The following is a 21457-nucleotide window of genomic DNA, read 5'->3' as shown; positions in this document are numbered from 1 at the left end:
ACACAAAACGATATCCCACAAACACAGGTGGGAAAATATCTACTTAAATATGATCCCCAAATAGAGACAACGATTACCAGCTGCCTCTAATTGGGAATCATACAAAAACACCAACATAGAAAATATAAACTAGAACACAACATAGAAATTATAAACTAGAATACCCCCTAGTCACGCCCTGACCTACTACACCATAGAGAAACAAGGGCTCTCTATGGTCAGGGCGTGACAATAAAGCTGGTTGAGAGAATGCCAAGAGTGTGTAAAGCTGTCATTTATCTAACCTTTATTTAACTAGGCAAGTCAGTTAAAGAACAAATTCTTAAGTACAATGACGGCCTTCTGTATATTTTGATTTGTTTAACACTGTTACTACATGATTTCATATGTGTTATTTCACAGTTTTGATGTCTTCACTATTATTCCACAATGAAGAAATTAGTACAAATAAAGAAACCCTTGAATGAGTAGGTGTCCAAACTTTTGACTGGTACTGTAGTTGTGGTGGCAGCTGCAGAGAAGTACTTGTGTGTACGATATTTAACGTCAGAGGAGTTAGAGGGTGTGTTGAGAGGTGGTGTTCTGTCCTTTCAGGATGTTGGCCTGAGGTAGGACTAGATAGGTTTAAACAGTGGAGTAGGGTGGTGGGTTTTTAATGAGTGTAGGTTTAGATGATGGTAGTCTATTTGTTGATTTATTTCCCTTTTTCCAAGCAAAGTATAAGAAAATTATACTCCAGGCTAGTTGGTGGCGGTAATGCAACATTTATTGGACGCCAACCGCAGTTAAACCATTGTTTGTGGATGGAGTGAGGAAGCCCACTCCATCCATTCTATAGGTTTTTGATGAAGTTATCCTGTGAGAGCCTTCGTTCCCCAACCCATGCAGTGTGAGAAATGCAAAATATATGGTCATGTTTCAAGTATATGTAGACGGGAGGGGTATTGTGTGCCAGCTGCAATTGTGGTGGTAAATGCTGCAATTGTGGTGGTGAACATGCAACTGAATTTCTGAAGTGTCCTTTTAGGGTGAAGGAAACGGAGGTATCAAGAATAAGATCTGTCCAGTATGTCTCCTATCCGGGAGCAGTGAGAAGAGTGGAAGAAAGGAGTTAAGTTGAAATAATGGTAGAAGGAGTAGACACCAGAAAATATTCCATGTCAACAGAGGGATCCTGACATGTTGCATGTTAAGGTGAACTTTGTTGCATTGGTTGTCAACTGCACAGCGCAAACCGAGGAAATCTGAGAAAATAGGCAACGTTGTGAGTGCGGATTAGCGTTTTTGGGGCATTTAAATAAAGAAATTGTGTATTTTGTATGATGTCGGGTTCCCCACACCCTGAAATTGATTATTTTGTTTTATTGTCGTTTCAACACCCCGTACAGTGGGTGGCAGCAATAAACCAATAAGTGTTTGAGAGGAACCTCATGAGGGAAGTGGCAGGATATGATTGGGGGTCGGATAGACAAACACTGTTTATGTTGTATATGATCAGGTCATCTTTGGATTATGGGTGCTTTGTATATGGATCGGCAGCCAAAATAGTACTACAGCGCCTGGATAGGATACAGTCAAGGGCCCTGAAATTGTGTGTGGGTGCCTTCAGGATGACACCTGTTAAGGCATTGAAGGTGGATAGTGAGGAACTGCCACTAAACCTGAATTAGCTTACTGGGCGAGGTTGAAAGGGAGTTCAGAAGGACATCCTGTGGTCACGGAAACTGGGGAATGCTGGGAGTGAGGAGTGGGTAAGCAGAGGTTGTATGTGTGGACAACTGGTTAGAAAGTGGTATACTATGGACTTGGGGAGAGAGAGAGGGTCAGCAATTGCATTGGGGAACGTTTCGCTGTGGCTGTTTCCGAAACCAAGTGTAAATGTGGATATGATTGAGGGTTGGAGAGAATGGGTGAGGACGTGAGACGGTGTGTGGAGAGATATATAGAGAATCGGTCTTATTTGATTGTAAGGATATATACAGATGGTTCAAAGGATCCAGTCAGTGGTAGAGTGGGGGGCAAGGGTGTATATCCTAGAATTCAATGTTAGAGTAAGTAAGCTGTTAACTAATTATGTGTCAGTTTATGCGACCAAGTAGATAGCCATGATTATAGGTTTGTGATGGGTGGAAGAGGTGAAACCACTGTGTTGATCTGCTCTGATTCGGCTGCAGTGTTGAGTAGTGTGAAGACGGGGAGGTTGGATAGGTGAGACTTGTTTGTGGAGATGGTGCTGCTAATGGGATTGGAGAGGATGGGAGTGGTGGTAAACTTTTGCTGGGTTCCCGCCCATGTGGGTGTGGAGGGTAATGAGAAGGCTGATGTGGTGGTTAAGAGAGGTGAGCAGAGAGGGGGTAGATATTCAGGTACTGCTGGGCCACAAGGAAGTCAAGTCTGATCTGGGCAAAAGGGCTCGATCTTTGGCAAAAGGGAATGGGATGCTAGTAGTAAGGGGAGGCAATTTTATTGCGTGCAACGGTCAGTTAAGGAAGAGGTCTGGACTAGGGGATGTAGGAACAAAACAAGCAAAAGTTGCAGTAGAAGACAAGGACCAGTCCAATAATGCATTTCTTATTGGACTGTGTTTTGTGGACAAGGAGATTTGGGAAATCCATTTGTAATATTGAGGACTGTGAAAAAGGCAGTGGGAAAGGTACATTCAATCAAGGTGACTAGAAGCAGCCTTGTTTTTTTTTGTGTCGATGAAGAACAGAGGAAGCGTGCACTGGATCTGGCAAAATTGTCCTCGTCAGAAGTAATGTATTGACCTTCGGAGCAGGGCGCCTGCAGAAGGCTTTATATCTGGAGTCTCGTTGAATATAGATGAGGAGTACCTTAGTCAGAAAATCCCAGGATTGGTCAGTGCTTGTCGCCTGACCCATATGGTAAATGGAAGAAAGGAGAAAAGCCTATCAATATTGTTGTTTGAGGAGACTCTACCTGAATGTGTGAAGCTTGGATGTGTGAGGTGTGCGGTCAGAGCATTTGTGTCCAAACCATTACAGTGTGGGAATTGTAAAGGATGTCATATGTCAAATGTTTGAAGACTGGAGAAGTACAGGATTTCTAGAATCTGTAATTGGAAAATGTTGCGACCGTGGTGAGGATCATACTCCAAAAACTTCCTTTAGTGCCTTATTAGGGTGAAAGAGGTTGAGGTGTCAAGGATCAGGGCTCTAGAGCAGATCTCCAATGTGGAGGCGGTGAAGAGTCGGAGAGGCAACAGTGTTGAAGATATGGCAGTGGATGCATTGCAACCAGTTGCTAGTGTTTTAAGTCAAATCGAGTGATCTGGATACACTCATTGTGAAGAAAGTGGATTTTGTGGCATTTATAGCCACTGATTAATTGTACAGCACAAGTGTCTAAGAAGTCCAACAAGCTGGACATCTTTATATCTGCAGCTTTTGGGGATCCAAGACTTCACAACAGAAGCACTACAACTATTGTGGCTAGGAAATGTCCCACCCTCACAGGAGTCATTTGAGCCTGTGTAGGGACCTGATTAGATTTTTTTTTTTTTTTACAGAAAAGCAGTTTGAGTTTGTGTAGTCAATTTCTTTTTCGAAAGATTGTATGATGTTTCATACAAATGGCCCTAGCCCTCACTCTCCAATCCAACAGGTCCCAGATGTGCTGAATGAGATTGAGATTGAGAGCCCGCTCTTCGCTGGCCATGGCAGAACACTGACATTCCTTGCAGGAAATCACACGCAGAACGAGCAGTATGGCTGGTGGCATTGTCATGCTGGAGGGTCATGTCAGGATGCAGAAAGGGTACCACATGAGGGAGGAGGATGTCTTCCCTGCAACGCACAGCGTTGAGGTTGCAGGCAATGACAACAAGCTCAGTCCGATGATGCTGTGACACACCACCCCAGACCATGACAGACCCTCCACCTCCAAATCGATCCCACGCCATAGTACAGGCCTGGGTGTAATGGTCATTCCTTCGGCGATAAACGCGAATCCGACCATCACCCTTGGTGAGACAAAACCGCAACTTGTCAGTGAAGAGCACTTTTTGCCAGTCCTGTCTGGTCCAGTGGAGGTGGGTTTGTGCCCATAGGCGACGTTGTTGCCGATGATGTCTGGTGAGGACCTGCCTTACAATATGCCTATAAGCCCTCAGTCCAGCCTCTCTCAGCCTATTGCAGACAGTCTGAACACTGATGGAGGGATTGTGCATTCCTGGTGTAACTCGGGCAGTTGTTGTTGCCATGCTGTACCTGTCCCGCAGGTGTGATGTTTGGATGTACCGATCCTGTGCAGGTGTTGTTACATGTGGTCTGCCACTGAGAGGACGATCAGCTGTCCGTCTTGTCTCCCTGTAGCGCTGTCCTAGGCGTCTCACAGTATGGACATTGCAATGTATTGTCCTGACCACATCTGCAGTCCTCATGCCTCCTTGCAGCATGCCTAAGGCACGTTCACGCAGATGAGCAGGGACCCTGTGCATTTTTCTTTTGGTGTTCTTTGGAGTCAGTAGAAAAGCCTCTTTAGTTTCCTAAGTTTTCATAACTGTGACCTTAATTGCCTACCGTCTGTAAGCTGTTAGTGTCTTAATGACCGTTCCACAGGTGCCTGTTCATTAATTGTTTATGGTTCATTGAACAAGCATGGGAAACCGTGTTTAAACCCTTTACAATGTAGATCTGTGAAGTTATTTGGATTTTTACGAATGATCTTTGAAAGACAGGGTCCTGAAAAAGGGACGTTTCTTTTTTTTGCTGAGTTTACCATAGAAGCAGCTCCACAACTTCCGGCACCGACAGAGATGGCCGCCTCGCTTCGCGTTCCTAGGAAACTATGCAGTTTGTTTTTTTACGTGTTATTTCTTACATTAGTACCCCAGGTCATCTTAGGTTTCATTACATACAGTCGAGAATAACTACTGAATATAAGAGCACCGTCAACTCACCATCAGTACAACCAAGAATATGTTTTTCGCGACGCGGATCCTGTGTTCTGCCTTACAAACAGGACAACGGAGTGGATCCCATGCAGCGAGCCAAAAAAACGACTCCGAAAAAGAGGGAAACGAGGCGGTCTTCTGGTCAGACTCCGGAGACGGGCACATCGTGCACCACTCCCTAGCATTCTTCTCGCCAATGTCCAGTCTCTTGACAACAAGGTTGATGAAATCCGAGCAAGGGTAGCATTCCAGAGGGACATCAGAGACTGTAACGTTCTTTGCTTCACGGAAACATGGCTCACTGGAGAGACGCGATCCGAGGCGGTGCAGCCAATGGGTTTCTCCACGCATCACGCCGACAGAAACAAAAATATTTCTGTCAAGAAGGGGTGCGGGGGCGTATGCCTTATGGCTAACGAGACATGGTGTGATGAAAGAAACATACAGGAACTCAAATCCTTCTGTTCACCTGATTTAGAATTCCTCACAATCAAATGTAGACCGCATTATCTACCAAGAGAATTCTCTTCGATTATAGTCACAGCCATATATATCCCCCCCTAAGCAGACACATCGATGGCTCTGAACAAACTTTATTTAACTCTTTGCAAACTGGAAACCATTCATCCGGAGGCTGCATTCATTGTAGCTGGGGATTTTAACAAGGCTAATCTGAAAACAAGACTCCCTAAATTTTATCAGCATATCGATTGCGCAACCAGGGGTGGAAAGACCTTGGACCATTGTTACTCTAACTTCCGCGACGCATATAAGGCCCTGCTCCGCCCCCCTTTCGGAAAAGTTGACCACAACTCCATTTTGTTGATCCCTGCCTACAGACAGAAACTAAAACAAGAGGCTCCCACGCTGAGGTCTGTCCAACGCTGGTCCGACCAAGCTGACTCCACACTCCAAGACTGCTTCCATCACGTGGACTGGGATATGTTTCGTATTGCGTCAGATAACAATATTGACGAATACGCTGATTCGGTGTGCGAGTTCATTAGAACGTGCGTTGAAGATGTCGTTCCCATAGCAACGATTAAAACATTCCCTAACCAGAAACCGTGGATTGATGGCAGCATTCGCGTGAAACTGAAAGCGCGAACCACTGCTTTTAATCAGGGCAAGGTGTCTGGTAACATGACCGAATACAAACAGTGCAGCTATTCCCTCCGCAAGGCTATCAAACAAGCTAAGCGTCAGTACAGAGACAAAGTAGAATCTCAATTCAACGGCTCAGACACAAGAGGCATGTGGCAGGGTCTACAGTCAATCACGGACTACAGGAAGAAATCCAGCCCAGTCACGGACCAGGATGTCTTGCTCCCAGGCAGACTAAATAACTTTTTTGCCCGCTTTGAGGACAATACAGTGCCACTTACACGGCCTGCAACGAAAACATGCTGTCTCTCCTAAGACATTTAAACGTGTTAACCCTCGATGATTGTGGACTTCAGGAAACAGCAGAGGGAACACCCCCCTATCCATATGGATGGAACAGTAGTGGAGAGGGTAGCAAGTTTTAAGTTCCTCGGCATACACATCACAGACAAACTGAATTGGTCCACCCACACAGACAGCATCGTGAAGAAGGCGCAGCAGCGCCTCTTCAACCTCAGGAGGCTGAAGAAATGTGGCTTGTCACCAAAAGCACTCACAAACTTCTACAGATGCACAACCGAGAGCATCCTGGCGGGCTGTATCACCGCCTGGTACGGCAACTGCTCCGCCCTCAACCGTAAGGCTCTCCAGAGGGTAGTGAGGTCTGCACAATGCATCACCGGGGGCAAACTACCTGCCCTCCAGGACACGTACACATACGTACCCGATGTTACAGGAAGGCCATAAAGATCATCAAGGACAACCACCACCCGAGCCACTGCCTGTTCACCCCGCTATCATCCAGAAGGCGAGGTCAGTACAGGTGCATCAAAGCTGGGACCGAGAGACTGAAAAACAGCTTCTATCTCAAGGCCATCAGACTGTTAAACAGCCACCACTAACATTGAGTGGCTGCTGCCAACACACTGACACTGACACTGACTCAACTCCAGCCACTTTAATAATGGAAATTGATGGGAAATGATGTAAATATATCACTAGCCACTTTAAACAATGCTACCTTATTTAATATTTCTTGTTGGTTATTACTGCATTGTCGGAACTAGAAGCACAAGCATTTCGCTACACTCGCATTAACATCTGCTAACCATGTGTATGTGACAAATAAAATTTGATTTGATGTGATTTGACTCAGTATTATATTTTCCATAGATATTTTACTTTAGCTAGCTAAACATTTTGTTGAGACTTTGGGCATGCCACACAGAACTCTGTTTGACAGGTTATCTGCAACACAACAAATAAGGATACTTAATTATGCAATCGTCACACTAGTCTATTAGCTACATTAGCGATAACATTCTGAGATGGATAGTGAAGTTCAGAGAGATGGCAGGGTTCTTGGCATTACAGATTATGCTTGGAGGGAAGACTGTCTAACTTATGAAGATGTCACTATCTCATTGGTAAGGAAAGTCTTTCAACAGTTACGTATCTGGTGAGGTTTAGTTAGCTAACGCGTTACATATGTAGCTTCTGCATCTGGCTCACTCAATGATTCATGAATAGCTAGCATAGCTATACAAGTCATACACCAGTTTTATTATTTGTTCCTCAATCCAAATCACTGATGGCCAGTTATAAAGACTTGCCTGCCTAGGCTACTATAAACCCCAAAAGTATATTTTGGACTTCCTACCTAAAGCTTATACTAGGGGCACTGTAGCTAATGTTTCATGGACAACTGGTGACTGCCAAAATAAAAGGAAACACCAACAGTGTCTTACATTATTAGGGCATTGGTCCACCACGAGCCGCCAGAGAAGCTTCAATGGGCTTTGGCATATATTCTACAAGTGTCTGGAACTCTATTGGAGGGATGCAACACCATTCTTCCATGAGAATTTCAATCATTGTGTTTTGTTGATGGTGGAAACCGCTGTCTCAGGCACCACTCCAGAATCTCCCATAAGTGTTAAATTGGTTTGAGATCTGGGGTGTATTCATAAGGTCTTGCAATGGAGACCGTTTACTGTTCAGAACCAAACGGAACAAAACGTGGAGGGAATTTGACCAATAGAAACTATCGTTTTCATTGCAAAATGTTTTCCATTTGGAGTAAATGTTTTTTTGCAAAAGACTAAACGTTTTGCTACAGAATCGGCGTAATGAATACACTTATGGTCACACACTCCCTTTAATAAACCCCCTATGCTCCTTTGAGATCCCTCTTTCAAAAGTCAAGCCACTGAGCTTGTCTAGCCATGGTAGCCAAAATAATTGGCAACTGGGCATTTTTATATGGGATGTTTTAATTGCTTGATTAACTCAGGAACCACACCTGTGTGGAAGGACCTGCTTTCAGTATACTTTGTAGCCCTCATTTACTCAAGTGTTTTCTTTATTTTGGCAGTTACGTGTATAAATAGCTAGTTTAGTTCATTTTTAAAGATTTGTACCTTACCTTTACATCAGCTCTGCATTGCTAAATATGTAGCTACAGTTCCCTGTGTGGATATCTTAATTACAGGGTACTAGCGTAGGTAGCTAAGAATTTAACTAGTGTTTGACAACGTTGTGCCGCTCATGATCTTCAGTTTATAATGCAATTTGATTCATCAGCGGTGTTTGCTAGGGATGGAGAAAAAGTGACCCCAATCAGGCCCTCGGAGTTGCCTACCTCTGCCGTAAATGGATGCTGTGCCTTTTCCAATGTACCCGTGGTTGAACAGTTGTCTGTTTTCTGTATTCTTACAATTGTCAAAATGAAATTATTTATGTAGTATTTTGTCATTCATGTCGAACGACCCCCTTAAACCCATAATTTCTTTCAGTTCAATAATCAAACCTGGAGTGCAGCATCCCTGGACTATTTTTAGATTTTCTTCTTGACCTGACAGAAATAAATGTATTGTAAATGGAGTATAATGATGCAAAATAAACAGAAAATATAATTTTATACATCCACCCCCCAGTCAAAGGCAATTTACAAGTGTGCATATTACAAGTGTGACAAATACAGGTTGCAAATACATAGGCATACCTTTGTAATTGGCTCCTTGCCTCTGGCATCAAACAGGGAAAATGCAATTACCGGTAGGTTCACAGAAATCTGTATGCCAACACAGCATTTAAGTGTTTATCATTAGGTCTACAGTCAAGACATACCAGGGAGCTTTTTGTTATGTGACAAAGGCTCACAGGAATACATGATCTCCATCAAAAGTAGCATTGAACGTTCTACACTGCGATATTGGGAAAGGGGTTTATCTTGTCAGTTGTACAGCTGAAATGTGTGTTCCGCATTTAACCCAACCCCTCTGAATCAGAGGTGCGGGGGGCTGCCTTAATCGACATCCACGTCTTCGGCGCCCGGGGAACAGTGGGTTAACTGCCTTGCTCAGGGGCAGAACGACAGCTTTTTACCTTGTCAACTCGGGGATTCAATTCAGCAACCTTTCGGTTACTGGCCCAACACTCTAACAACTAGGTTACCTGGCACCCTACTGACAACATATACACATGCTGAGTTATTTCCTGAACAATTCATTTTTGCTATATTCAACAATATAATACTCCATTTACTGTCACAGATGTTTTCACATTCAAACACATTCTTTAGCCATTTACTGTGCCCCATAACAAAAGAGAGACAGGAATATTCAGTTTGTATCCATTTGAACATGTAGGGGCCATACATAAGGCAAAAGAGAACAGTACCGTCACAAGCCAATGGGGGTTGCAACATATGGTCAAAGGCAATGTTCTTTCAAATTTATTCAGGCACAATAATTTTCCGGTCTGCTGAGCGGCAAACTTGACAGAAAATTCAGTGAACTTTCAGCAAGCGTTTATTGTTAACACTGAGGCTGTACCCCCTTTAAGTTAGTTTTAACTGTAGCCATGTAGGCTACTATGGTTATTTGATCATAATGTAGGCCTACCAGAGTGGCCTACCGTACCATCAAAAACAGAGAAAATGCATCCCATAACATTTTAACATGGAAATAGCTGTTTTATCATTAAGCCTACAGTAGCAGCAAATGTGTGGTGTTCAATGTAGGCTTAAATTCCATGAGACTTTTGAAAGAAAAAAACATGCAGGGCTTGACAACCTGCTTATTTTTTATTTATTTAACCTTTATTTAACTTCATTCACTTGTCCTTTAGACAAGGTGGTGACTGAAAATTGTGTGTTGTTTGATGCAAGAAACCAAAATAAAATGCATTATTATTATTATTATTACAGAGAATCAGACAAATTATGCTACCCTCTGCCTATTGGCTATTCAAGCTGGTCTCAAAATACAACACTGCCCCTTTTAAGACTCTTGTAGGAAGCAATCACTCCCCTATTGCTGACGACAAAATATATTTGACTAGGCTAATAACTCACTAACTAGCAAAGGATATGAACAAAATGCGCACACGTGACTACATGCAGCTCTCGCTTTGATCTAAAAACAAGCGCATCTACTCACGACCGCTCATGCTGTAAACACAATCCAATTCAAAGTAAATGGGACAGATGTATGGTAATTGTCTATTTGCATATAGATCTACTGCAGCTCTGATTGTTTATGCCGCACTGGTCTGTGTAGAGTACAGGCCGAGTAGTGCGTGTCAATGCAATAGAATCCTACTCAGATGCGTTCTGCCTACAACAAAATCTCTTGCATAGTTCTTTTGTTTCGGTATGCTGTATTGAAAGTGGCTAATATTGCGTTGATTCGATCACAATTGCCACAGTAAAGGGAAACGTTAAAAGTGTTAACAGGGAAAACTCTAGAACAGTGGTCACCAACCTTTTCTGAGTCAAGATCACTTTGAGTCAAAATGCAATCCGAGATCTACGGATATTTTGTTGCATGACTTAAACGTAAGCCTATGCAACATTAACCAATTAAAAACAGTACTGTAGCAATGAGGTTTGTGCAGTAAGCTATAGGCCCAATACATTGTCACTGCATATTAGTTACGCTTGAATTGCCTTGCCAATGCATTGTTGTTCGGGACACTTTTTTATATTATATTTAATTTAAAAAAATTGAGGTAGGCTATAATCACACTGGTAATATATCTGTTGTTGTATTACTTGTGAGGCACAGCTGAGTGAGCATATATTTAAATATTTTGCTGGGCTGATGGTGCTCGCATCTGATGGCCAATTTTAACTGAGGGAGAGAGCAGCAGATTTCAGGTCCGCCTCTCAACATCCCTTTGCTCTCCCTTTCCTCCACTGACCAAAAAGGGACACCGTCTTCCAGCTGATGGTGAAACTCGAGTCACATCGCATTATTTCTGCCTCATGCACAAATTCATGTTGTTACCCCTATGAGAAAAGTTAAATATTATTCGATATTAAAACACCCACGCCGCGAATAATAAAGCAATCCTATAGATAGATACACTTTCCTAATCATTCACTATTGCTGCAGTGCTTGTTTTAACGCTGAGTGGAAATAGGAAGAACACCCATTTTATGGTTCATAAAAGTGTTGAATACAAAGTGTTGACAGTGCTGAGTAAGAACTTAAACATGAACTCACTCATAAAAACAGCAGCTCTTTACTGTATTCGTTGACAGTCTCGGTTTTAAACCTTTTGAAATCTCACAGTATCAATTTTGCTGTAGCTTTTTTTAAACGCCTTCTACGTTACTGCAGACACCGTAATCTGAGCCACCCGATTGGCCAGCGGTAGTTTTATACTGCTCTCTGGACCCGCCAGAAAGGCAGTTTGCACCTTCACACACATGAAATGGTTCAACATGGTAACAGTTCGCCTACCCGGCGTGCAGGGCAGTTGAATCGGGTGTGCCAACAGCCCGAGACGAATAATACACATTTGTAAATAAACACAAGGCTTAACGTTTTTCTTTTTACGTAAATGTTTGGCAATTGACTAGGAATGCTTTGGAGATCGACGTGACCACTGCTCTAGAAAGTTGGGTGAAATTCAATCTCGTGCTTCTCTCCGTGGGTTGATATTTCCCATAGGACGGCGCATTGTCATTGTAAAATAAGAATTTGTTCTAACGAACTTGCCTAGTTAAATAAAGGTAAAAAATAATAATAAATGCTCAGCAGTCCCGGGGGAGCTGCGCGGCAGTCGCTGGGCTACTACACTCGTGCAGTTGAGGGAAAATTGATCAAATGGAGATATGGTCAAAGGTTTCAAAATGCAAATATATCTAGGTTTCCATCCAATCGGAGACAGATTTTAATGCGAATATTCAAAAATATCACCAGAGATGTTTTTCCATCAAACAGACATAAAATACTATTTAAATGGGGTTGAATTGCATTTAACAATGGTTTTGTCACAATTTGTGTGCATTATCTAGCGAATGTACCAACTCTGGTCTTGGCAGGTGTGCTCTCTCCAACAGCTCGCCAGTGTTGCCAATTTAGCGACGTTGTCTCTATATTTAGCGAGTATTCAGACCCCTCTAGGGACACATTTTCAAAAAAATCGACTAGGGACAAATCTAGCGACTTGTTCTGGTGTCATTGGAGACTGACGTGAAAGCACTTATCGTTCTTACTCTTCTCAGCGGGTGCTGCCGTGGGCCCCACCCCGCTGGCTGATGTAAATGTAAAATGTTCTTTGTCTAAAATAAATCACTGCATTTGACTCACACAGCCTCAGTCACTTACTCACCTTGTCCACCGTGTGTGTGCCTCTGTGACATAAGCTAAACATCTAGCTGGCTAGCTCATCATGTCTCAGTCTAAATTGTACACTTAAAAATACAGAAAGGCGTGGGAATCAAACCCTGAATTCAAAGGCTGGTGGAAGCCGTTTATTGGAGATGATACACGGACATACTGCCTGTATTATAAGGCTTATTTCTACACCAAACTTAGTGATGTAAAAAAACACATGACAACTCAAAAACATAGTCAAAATGCAAAGCCTTATAACAGTTCCACCCAAAACAAGCTGCCATTTATGGTTGAAAAAAATGGACTCTGCAAAAAAGGCTGAGGTCACCATGGCATTCATTGGCTATCGCTGAACACTGTTGTTCCATGCTGGCATGTGATCACATTGGAGAAGCATGTAGAGCTGCTTTCTCAGACTCCACTGTTGCTACCCACTTCAAAATGCACAGGACAAAGTGCACAGAAATTATGAAATGGTGTTCTAGCATCATACTTTCTGAAAAAGTTGGTCGCAGATGTGGGTGACCAGCGTTTCAGCCTCCTCTTCGATGAGTCCACGGATGTAAGTGTTTCTAAGTACCTGGGGGTTGTGATAAGGTACTTTAGTGACACCAAGCAGACAATTGTATCAACATTTCTGGGGCTTGTTGAGTTGGAGGGAGGATGCCAAATGTATAGCCCGTGCTGTTGTGGCTTTCCTCGAGAAGTGTTGTCTTAAAAAAGAGAAACTCCTGTGGACAGGGACCGACAATGCCTCTGTTATGGGGATTAACAATGGGGTCCATAAAGTGCTGAAAGAGGAGTATGGCCTCAAATATCTGGTTCTTATTCGCTGTGTGTGCCACTCTCTGCAGCTTGCTGTAAGTCGTGTTTCCAATGACACCATCCCCCGTAGTGTGGAGTACTTGGTACGAGAGACTTATAACTGGTTCAGTGTCTCCAAAGCGCAGGGGGGCCTACAAGGCCATATATGAGACCAACTTTGGGGAGAAACCTTTACAGATAACCAAGATGTGTGCCGCACGTTGCCTCTCCATTGAACCCATGGTTTCATGCATTTTGGACCAGTGGGAGGAGCTTAGGCTGCATTTCGCAGTCACCAAGTCCAGTGAACACTGCCACATGGCTGAGGTTTTATACTCCATGTACAGTGATCCAAAACATGTTGGATCTGACTTTTTGAAGTCAGTGCTGGGTGAGGTACAGTAGTGCTGGGTGAGGTACAGTAGTGCTGGGTGAGGTACAGTAGTGCTGGGTGAGGTACAGTTGGCCATCAAGGCTTTTGAGGGAGAGCAAGTAGATCCTCTTAAGTTACTTGACAGCTTGGTTAGCCTGATCAAGTCTGTGAGCAGCAGGGTGCTGAATCCACTGGCAAATGTTGATGTACTCAAAGGGCCAATAGATGGATACCTCAGTCCCAAACCGTACCTTGGTTACCTTTTTGAGTCAAAGGCAGCTGAGCTCCACCTTGCGCCTGAGCATGAAAACATTGTCCGAAAGTGATGTGTAGCCTTTACCATCTCCCTCACTAATGAGTTGAGAGTGAGACTGCTGGACAACATCGAAGCATTGCAGTACATGTCAGTTTTCAATGTGGAGGAAACTCTAAAGCACAATAAGAGCCCTGGAGAAATAGAAAAAATAGCCAAGCTCCTTGGCTACTCCCCTGCAGAGATAGACAAGATTGTCCAGCAATGGCGTGCCATCCATCTTAGTAAATGGAATGAGACAAAAAACACACTGGGCTTCTGGAGTGAGATTTGGAAGTTCAGGGATGCAGCTGATATCAACCCATTTCAAGAACTTGCCATGGCTGCTGTGTTTGTGTTGTCCTTGCCACACTCGAATGCTGAAGTCGAGAGTATTCAGCCAGATGAGTGTGGTAAAAAGCAAACTTAGAAATCGGATGTCCTTGCAGACCCTTAACTCCATCCTGTACATTCGATATGGACTGAAGCTGTCTGGTGAGGCTTGCTATGAGCACCAGCTGCCTGATAATGTTTTGCACCTTATTTGCATATCACATCCTTACTCATTTGAGTCAGCTCCCTCAGTTGCTGAACCTGCCATAGAGAGAGAGAGCCTTGACCAAAATGACAATGACCCACTCTTTCTGTGAGCCAACACAGTCTGTGTGTACTTTCCTTACTGAGGAGTTGGCAACACTGCAGCAGATACAGTGCGGGTATAGTCAACTACATGATTGGAAAGAAACAAACTCATCACTGGACTTTCACCACCCTGTGAAGTTCATCATTTATTTCTAGCCTAATAAACTGCATGCTTTCCCGAGTTGTAGTGGGAGGCACACACCCACCATATCATTGTGTGACTCCAAATGTACTTCTAATGGTCATTCTATAAATATTTGTGCATAAAAAGGCACTTCCACTTCTCGCATAATTAATTTTACTAATACAAAAACAACCCACCTTGTCTAGTGTACTTTACCAACAAATTTGTTTACCAACAAATTTGATGTTTCCATCAAGCCTGTTGTTCCATTTTTTTATCCAACGTACTTTACTCACATAAAAAAGTTAGATGGAAACCTGGTTTAAGAACTGCATTTGAAATTGAATGAGATTAATCTGAATCCTCTGTCAATTTGACTGTCTGTTGACAAATTGCACTGAAAGCAGACAGTTGATTCCGGAAAGGTTATCCCACTTTTTTTCTTCAAAATGATCCCAAACATTTATGCTTTAAAATGACTATGGTTTTCGACTCTGGGAACATATAAAACAATATTTTTCACATACTCTGAAAATGAGTATATACATTATTTCAAAATGTACTGTAGTGAATTCACTTGCTCGAGCTGAGCAAGCATTTCAATTTGTGTGAAGTGTTGTAAAAATATCAGTTTCTTCGAAATAATACATTTTTCATAACTTTATTAAGTTAGTCCATTGAAGTTCTTTGCAATTTACAGAAAAAAACAAGACTACAAAACAAAACACATTGTAAAATAATTATTATTTTACAGCTCCCAAGGTAACATTGTCATTCTCATAACCAGTCGTTAGCCCATACATGAGCAGGAATGCTTTCACGATCAAAAAGACTGCCAAAATGTTTTGTCCCTCTTACAATGAAGAACAAGCCTCTGTACCAAAAAATTCCATTATATTTAAATTCACTCTGCTTTATAGCAAAAATACATACAATCTATGAATGGCACAGTCACAGAGCAAATAAAATATGAACATAACCCTACTGTACTAGGTGAAAGTACCCTGTGTAGTTCTAGTACTCTTGGGCCCGACCCCAATTCAGAGATGTTTGAAGACTGAAACATATTGCACCGCCATGTGTACACAGAGACGATGATTTAAACAGATTTTCTCCCACAACAACTTGTACTGTTACATCCAGAAAGTACAATGGATACAGTGGTACATAGAACTGTTCTGTAAGTGATTGAAGAGTACATGCATTTCTAAAATGCAAACCTTCATCCCTGTTATGCTGGAAATCAAACAAAAAAAATCTATTTTTACACATTTACATTTTTTTGCAATTCTGGTTTCACATACCTTTTGTTTATAATATCATAAACATTTATATGATCTGCCACCATTTCAATGAGTCATGACCACGTGGCTTCTTAGAACAATTGAAGAAATTATGGTTAATTCAGTACATTCTGTAAAAAGTATCTTATAATTAGATTTTTATAATTCATAAAAAATACAGGGAAGAAAAATAATGTGAAACGGTCCAACAACAGTCCACTGTCCTGCAGAGGCTGTGGAACTTTGAATCTCGAGTTGAGTCCCTTATTTGCTTCCTAAAACCCAGGCAAAAGTTTGTTTGACACATTTTTCTCAAGTCTCTTCTTCATTCTGCATGTATTTCTGTCTCGGGCCTCTGCAGTGCCAGTTCAGCTGGGATGAAGGCACCCTGGCCCAAGGCAGTGGAGTACGCTCTGTTGCTGTGGCTGGCCGTGAAGCCAGGGTTGGTGGGGAAAGAGCCCGAGGAGCCCCCACAGGGGTTTTGCATGGGGGCCTGTGGCTGAGGTAATGCTGCTGGGTGGTAGTCATCCATGTTGTCGTAGTGGGACTGCACCGTCATGGTGCTGTGTCTCTGCAGCCCCCCGTGGGGCTGGTATGAGTATTCTCTGTCTGACTTGGGCATGGCAGCTTGGCTGTAGTGCTGCTGCTGCTCTCGGACGCATTGGGACCGCTCAGGCTTGGGAGGGGCCTGCGCTTTGACGGGGGCCGACTGTTGTTGCTGGTCATCTTTGTCCTGGTAACCAACGGGTGTTTTGGCCCTGTTCGGATGCCGGTCTGGATTGGACAGTTGGTAGCGAGGTTGGAAGCTCCGAGCTCCGTCCCCTGGGTCGTGTCGACTGGGGTCCTGCTGATGGGACTGGTTGCGGGGTGGGTGTTGGACTTGGTGCGAGTGGGAGGCCTGGCAGGTCCTGGAGCTGCTTTGTTTGTCCCCAGTGGCGGTACCCTGACAGTGGTTCTCTGTCTCCATGTACATGAGGACGTCAGGGTCTGACACCAAGTGTCGGGGAGCGTGCTGGGAGCCTGGTGGTACGCCGTAACACCCATCTTTACTCTCGGCAGACATCAGCACGGATTTGCTGGGGTCTGACTTACTGCGCAGGTGTAGGGTTTCGTACCCTCCCAGGTCGCCAGGCATGAACAGGCCTAAGTTGTCATACTGAGACATGACAGGACCCCTGACCTTATGCCTTGCCCGGCTCTCCCTGCGGATGGAATGCATCCGGAGCCTTTCCGACTCCTCGGGGTCGCAAGCAAAGTAGAAGGCGGCTCCCTTGGAGCCGTGGCCCGGGGGCACATCTCTGCTGAACAAGCTTTGCTCCTTTCCAGGTGGAAGGACGGGGCGGGACAGGTAGTGGTAGCCACCCGCCTTGCCCCCCGACCGGCTGAGGGTGGGCCCCAGGTCCCGGCTGCTGAACGAGTGTAAGTGCCGCAGCCGGATGGTCCCATAGGGGTCCACATCGTAGTAAGGGGCGTCCAGCGGGTTGGCGCCAGGCGAATAGGGGCCGTAACGGTACTGCACCCGGCCATTCTCAAAGTAAGGCTGGAGCTGGGTGACGTGGTAGTCGGCCTGAGAGAACTGTTGCGGCTGCTGCTGATAGGCCTTGCACTGGTAGAAGGGCCGCTGGAAGTACAAGAGCTCGTCGTCCGGAGGAACCTCGGTCCGCTGGATGGGCACTGAACGAATGGTTGAGGGCACGTGTAGCGAGTGCACCCTGCGGATGGCGGGGTAGACTGGGGCTCCCTCCATGGGACCATAGCCCGGGCTGGGGGAGATGTACTCACCCCTCCTGGGGGGCCCGCGGTGCTTCATAGACTGGTGGTAGGACCTGGAGTGAGCATGGGTGTTGTAGCGGTGGTCCGTGCGGGTACTGTAAGGTATCTGAGGCTCTGACTTGGACACGTAGGAGAGGTGTGACGGAACACTGTCTGGCCGGTAGTGGTATGAAGGTTTCCCCACGGGAATGGCCCGTTGGTGGTAGTAGGCCTCCTTAGGAGGCTCCAGTAAGGCAGCTTCTCCCTTGGTGTGGTAGAGGTAGGCTGACTGGTGGGTGGAAGACTTTAGCGTGGGAGGGGGAGGATGGGTGAGGGCCTCTTCAGGAGTGGAGGCCTCTGCCAGGATGTTGTGGAAGATGGCAGGGTTGCCAGCCTCTGTGTGGCTGAGCACAGCGGTTGCCAGTTTGCTCTCGATGGAGCGGACGGGAGGCGTTGGCGGTGTTGGCCCATGGGCATGATGGCGGGTCGCAGGCTCCATGCGGGGCTCTACTGGCTTTATGGCCTCCCATGGTCTCTCCACTTGCTCGGCTGGGGTGGGGACCACTCTGGTGTTAGGCTGGGGATGGGGCTGTGACTGGGCCTGTGGGTGAGGATGGGACTGTATATGAGGCTGTGATTTAGGCGGAGGCTGAGGCTGCAGAACTGCCACTGGCTGCTCCAAAGGTTTCAGAAGAGTTGGCGACCAGACGCTATCATTTACATGGACCTGAAAATTAACCAAAAACAATTCCAGTTGGCTATATAGTTACTATTTCAAAGATATGCTGCAAATAAGACACATTTTAGGCAATTTACCTCAGGAGCAGGCTGTGGCAGGACACCCATCTCCTTGCTGCTGGGAGTGGTGGTGGAGGATCCAGTGCTGCTGACCGCTACCTGGCCCATGGCGGGCTGCTGCCTCTCTGAACTCCTCCGAGTGGGGGACACATGGGCAGGAGGTCTGGAGGGAGTGGTGATACACGGGTGGTGGGGGGATGCTGGTGGGGTGAAATCTATATCCTGTCTGGCTCTGGGAGGAGTGGAGGGGGACTTAGCACTGGCGGACGTACTGATTGACTGATGGCTGGCTGACTGGCTTGGCTGTTTGTCAGTAGGGGTGGTGGGAGGGAGAGAGGAAGAAGGGGCGATGTTTGGGGTGGTGGTGCTTAGGGTTGGGTTCTGGGCTGCTCCTGTTCTGGGTCCCTTCTTGAGGGAAGTCTGGGGGAGTGGGGCTGTGGGAGGGGTCCAGTCAAGGGAGTGTGAGGGCACCTTGGGCCTGATGGGGGACTGGGTCTGGGAGGACCTCTGGGTCAGGATGGAATACTGTTGGGCGGACTCTGCCAGGGCCAGCATGTGGGCAGAGTTCTTCTGAGGGGACAAGGGAGGAAGAGGGGACACGGAGGGGGAGCTGAGAGGGCTAGGGGTACCCTTTGGAGAGTCCAGGCTAGCTACGGCTCCTGAGAGGGGGGAAAAAAACAGAAGGGAACTGCAGTGTGAGGAAAGAGAGAAGAAAAAGTATGCTAGAGGGAAAGAAAAAAGGCAGGCTTGGTCTTCAAGAATAGGAGAGAGGGGGAAGAGTTAAGCATGGTACTCGGGGCAAAATAATGTGGAAAACTTGCTCTGAGCTGAAATCCATGCAAGGTGGGGAAACTAAGCCTAGAAACAAAACAGGCATCATCGATCAAACCATTATCAAACATAGGCCTTATAATCTAAAAAGAAACATGACAATCATATATTTAAAGGGACAGTTCACCTAAATTACATATTGGTTTCCGTACCCTGTAAGCAGTCTTTAGACATGACCTCCTTGTCCATAGACTGCTTACAGGGTAAGGAAACTAATATTTAATTTTGTAATTTGGGTGAACTATACCTTTAACATAAAAAAGAAACAAAGTGAATACAAATTCAATGTAGCGGCTGTATGTATCACTGACCTGGCTGTTCCTGGCTACTGGTTGCTGAAGGTTGCTGGGCAGTGCTCTCTTCTGTTGAAACTTGGCTCTCAGTGTTGATGTCATTGTCGAAGGTGGAGAGTTTACAGTGCAGCTCCATCTGGAAGGCGTCACTCAGCGACGGCTCCCCTGTCCTCAGCAGCACTGAGCCCATTAATGGAGGAGAATCCCCGGGCTGTCCCGAGGAGGGGGGGGGGGACTGGGGAACAACATAGTTTTCTGTAAGCCTACTGGGAAACGCCATGGCAAATGGCTCTGAAATGGCTAGAATGGTCGCCTTAAACTTTATAGGGGAAACAACCTGTAACGGTTTGTCTGGGAAAGACACGGAGCAGGTCAGCTTCTTGCTCTCAGCTTTCTTTCTCGTGGCCGGGCTGAGGTCGGGTGACAGGAAGGGGAAGGTGAACGTCCCCGGGAAGGAGGGTGAGACAGGCACCGAGCCATTGTCAATGGTTCCTTGGCTCCTCTTTAGACTGGTGCTCTCACCCGCCGCGCCCATGGCTACATCACTCAGCCCGAGGGGGAAGGAGAAAGAGCCATCATGCAGGCTGCACTGGAACGACATGGGGTCAAAGTCCAACGAGGCCATGCCGATGTCGGGGAGGCTAAGGTCCACGTCTTCGTTGGCCAAACACGGAGGCGAAATGAGGGCGGGCACGCAGATGGGCCCCTCGTCCCCATTGCTGTCCCCTCTGTCGTGGGTGGGGCCCCCACTGTGGTCCTGGGTCAGGTTGTCGTAGAAGTTGCAGTGCTGCCAGGTGTGGCTGTCCAGCAGGTCCCCATTGAAGGAGGCCGAGAGGGCATCGCTGCTGGAGCGGGGCCGCCGCGGACGGTACACCTTCGACTCTCCTATGGGGGTCGGGGAAATCATCAATTCAAAGACAAGTCACATTTTTTATTAGAGAAAATGATCTACTACTACATTACTACTTGGACCATAGCACAGACTGCCACTCAAGAATAGGCTCAGTCAGCCGAGAGGAGCCCCATGGAACATTACCTTCAACGTTGTGTGAGGTGAGTGACTCCTCGCTTTTGGCCGATCGGAGCGTCCCAGTGTCCCCTCTGCCTCCTGAAACACACCACACTGACATTAGTTTACATACATTAGGACAATCAAATATATATCCTACTTTAGTCTATTTGTGAGAAGGGTCAGAGAGAGTGATGGGTAGAGTTTGGATGGAAAAAGGAAAGGGAATCTAACCTGCCATGGCCTGGAGTTCGTTGGGTTCGCTGGGGTTGCGGTGCAGCTTGCGCTTGGACATGGACGAGGACTTGCCCAGGTTGAAGAAGGAGCGCCAGCTGCCCACCGGAGACTTCTTGGACTTGATTGGGGGCCTCTTTCTGTAGGGGGTGAATGGAGAAAAGTAAAAAGTGATTTGGGACAACAAGTAGTCCTATGTCCTTTTGTAATCTGTGCCTAAAGAACACGACTCATATTTATGAAACAATATAACTATGCGTTCATGGTTTGATGGTACGACATTCCCATTTAAGTAGCGTGTCATTTATGCTTCCTCCATTTCCATGCTTTATACCTCATAGACAAACATTGTCTGTTAGAAAGATACCAGGGCC

The 21457-nt window shown here is 45.6% G+C and overlaps 1 protein-coding gene across 4 annotated transcripts in view; it reads right to left on the bottom strand.

The window, feature by feature from the left end:
• Window positions 1–15528: 15528 nt before the first annotated feature.
• The window catches only part of LOC110533528 (rho GTPase-activating protein 32), a 227102-nt gene continuing 221173 nt past the window's right edge, over window positions 15529–21457 (bottom strand). For all 4 annotated transcript variants that reach the window (XM_036989928.1, XM_021617826.2, XM_021617827.2 and 1 more), the window contains 5 exons: window positions 21084–21223; window positions 20877–20948; window positions 19859–20725; window positions 18735–19375; window positions 15529–18645 (listed from right to left, as the gene is read on the bottom strand). In XM_036989928.1, the coding sequence (XP_036845823.1) occupies window positions 16492–18645; window positions 18735–19375; window positions 19859–20725; window positions 20877–20948; window positions 21084–21223 (3874 nt within the window). In that variant the 3' untranslated portion in view covers window positions 15529–16491. The remainder of the gene's footprint in view (window positions 18646–18734; window positions 19376–19858; window positions 20726–20876; window positions 20949–21083; window positions 21224–21457) is intronic.

This window comes from Oncorhynchus mykiss, chromosome 10, assembly GCF_013265735.2.
Source record: "Oncorhynchus mykiss isolate Arlee chromosome 10, USDA_OmykA_1.1, whole genome shotgun sequence".
Taxonomy (NCBI): Eukaryota; Metazoa; Chordata; class Actinopteri; order Salmoniformes; family Salmonidae; genus Oncorhynchus; species Oncorhynchus mykiss.
The sequence above is the reverse complement of the archived record's forward strand: the minus strand, read 5'-3'. Positions and strand labels throughout refer to the sequence as shown.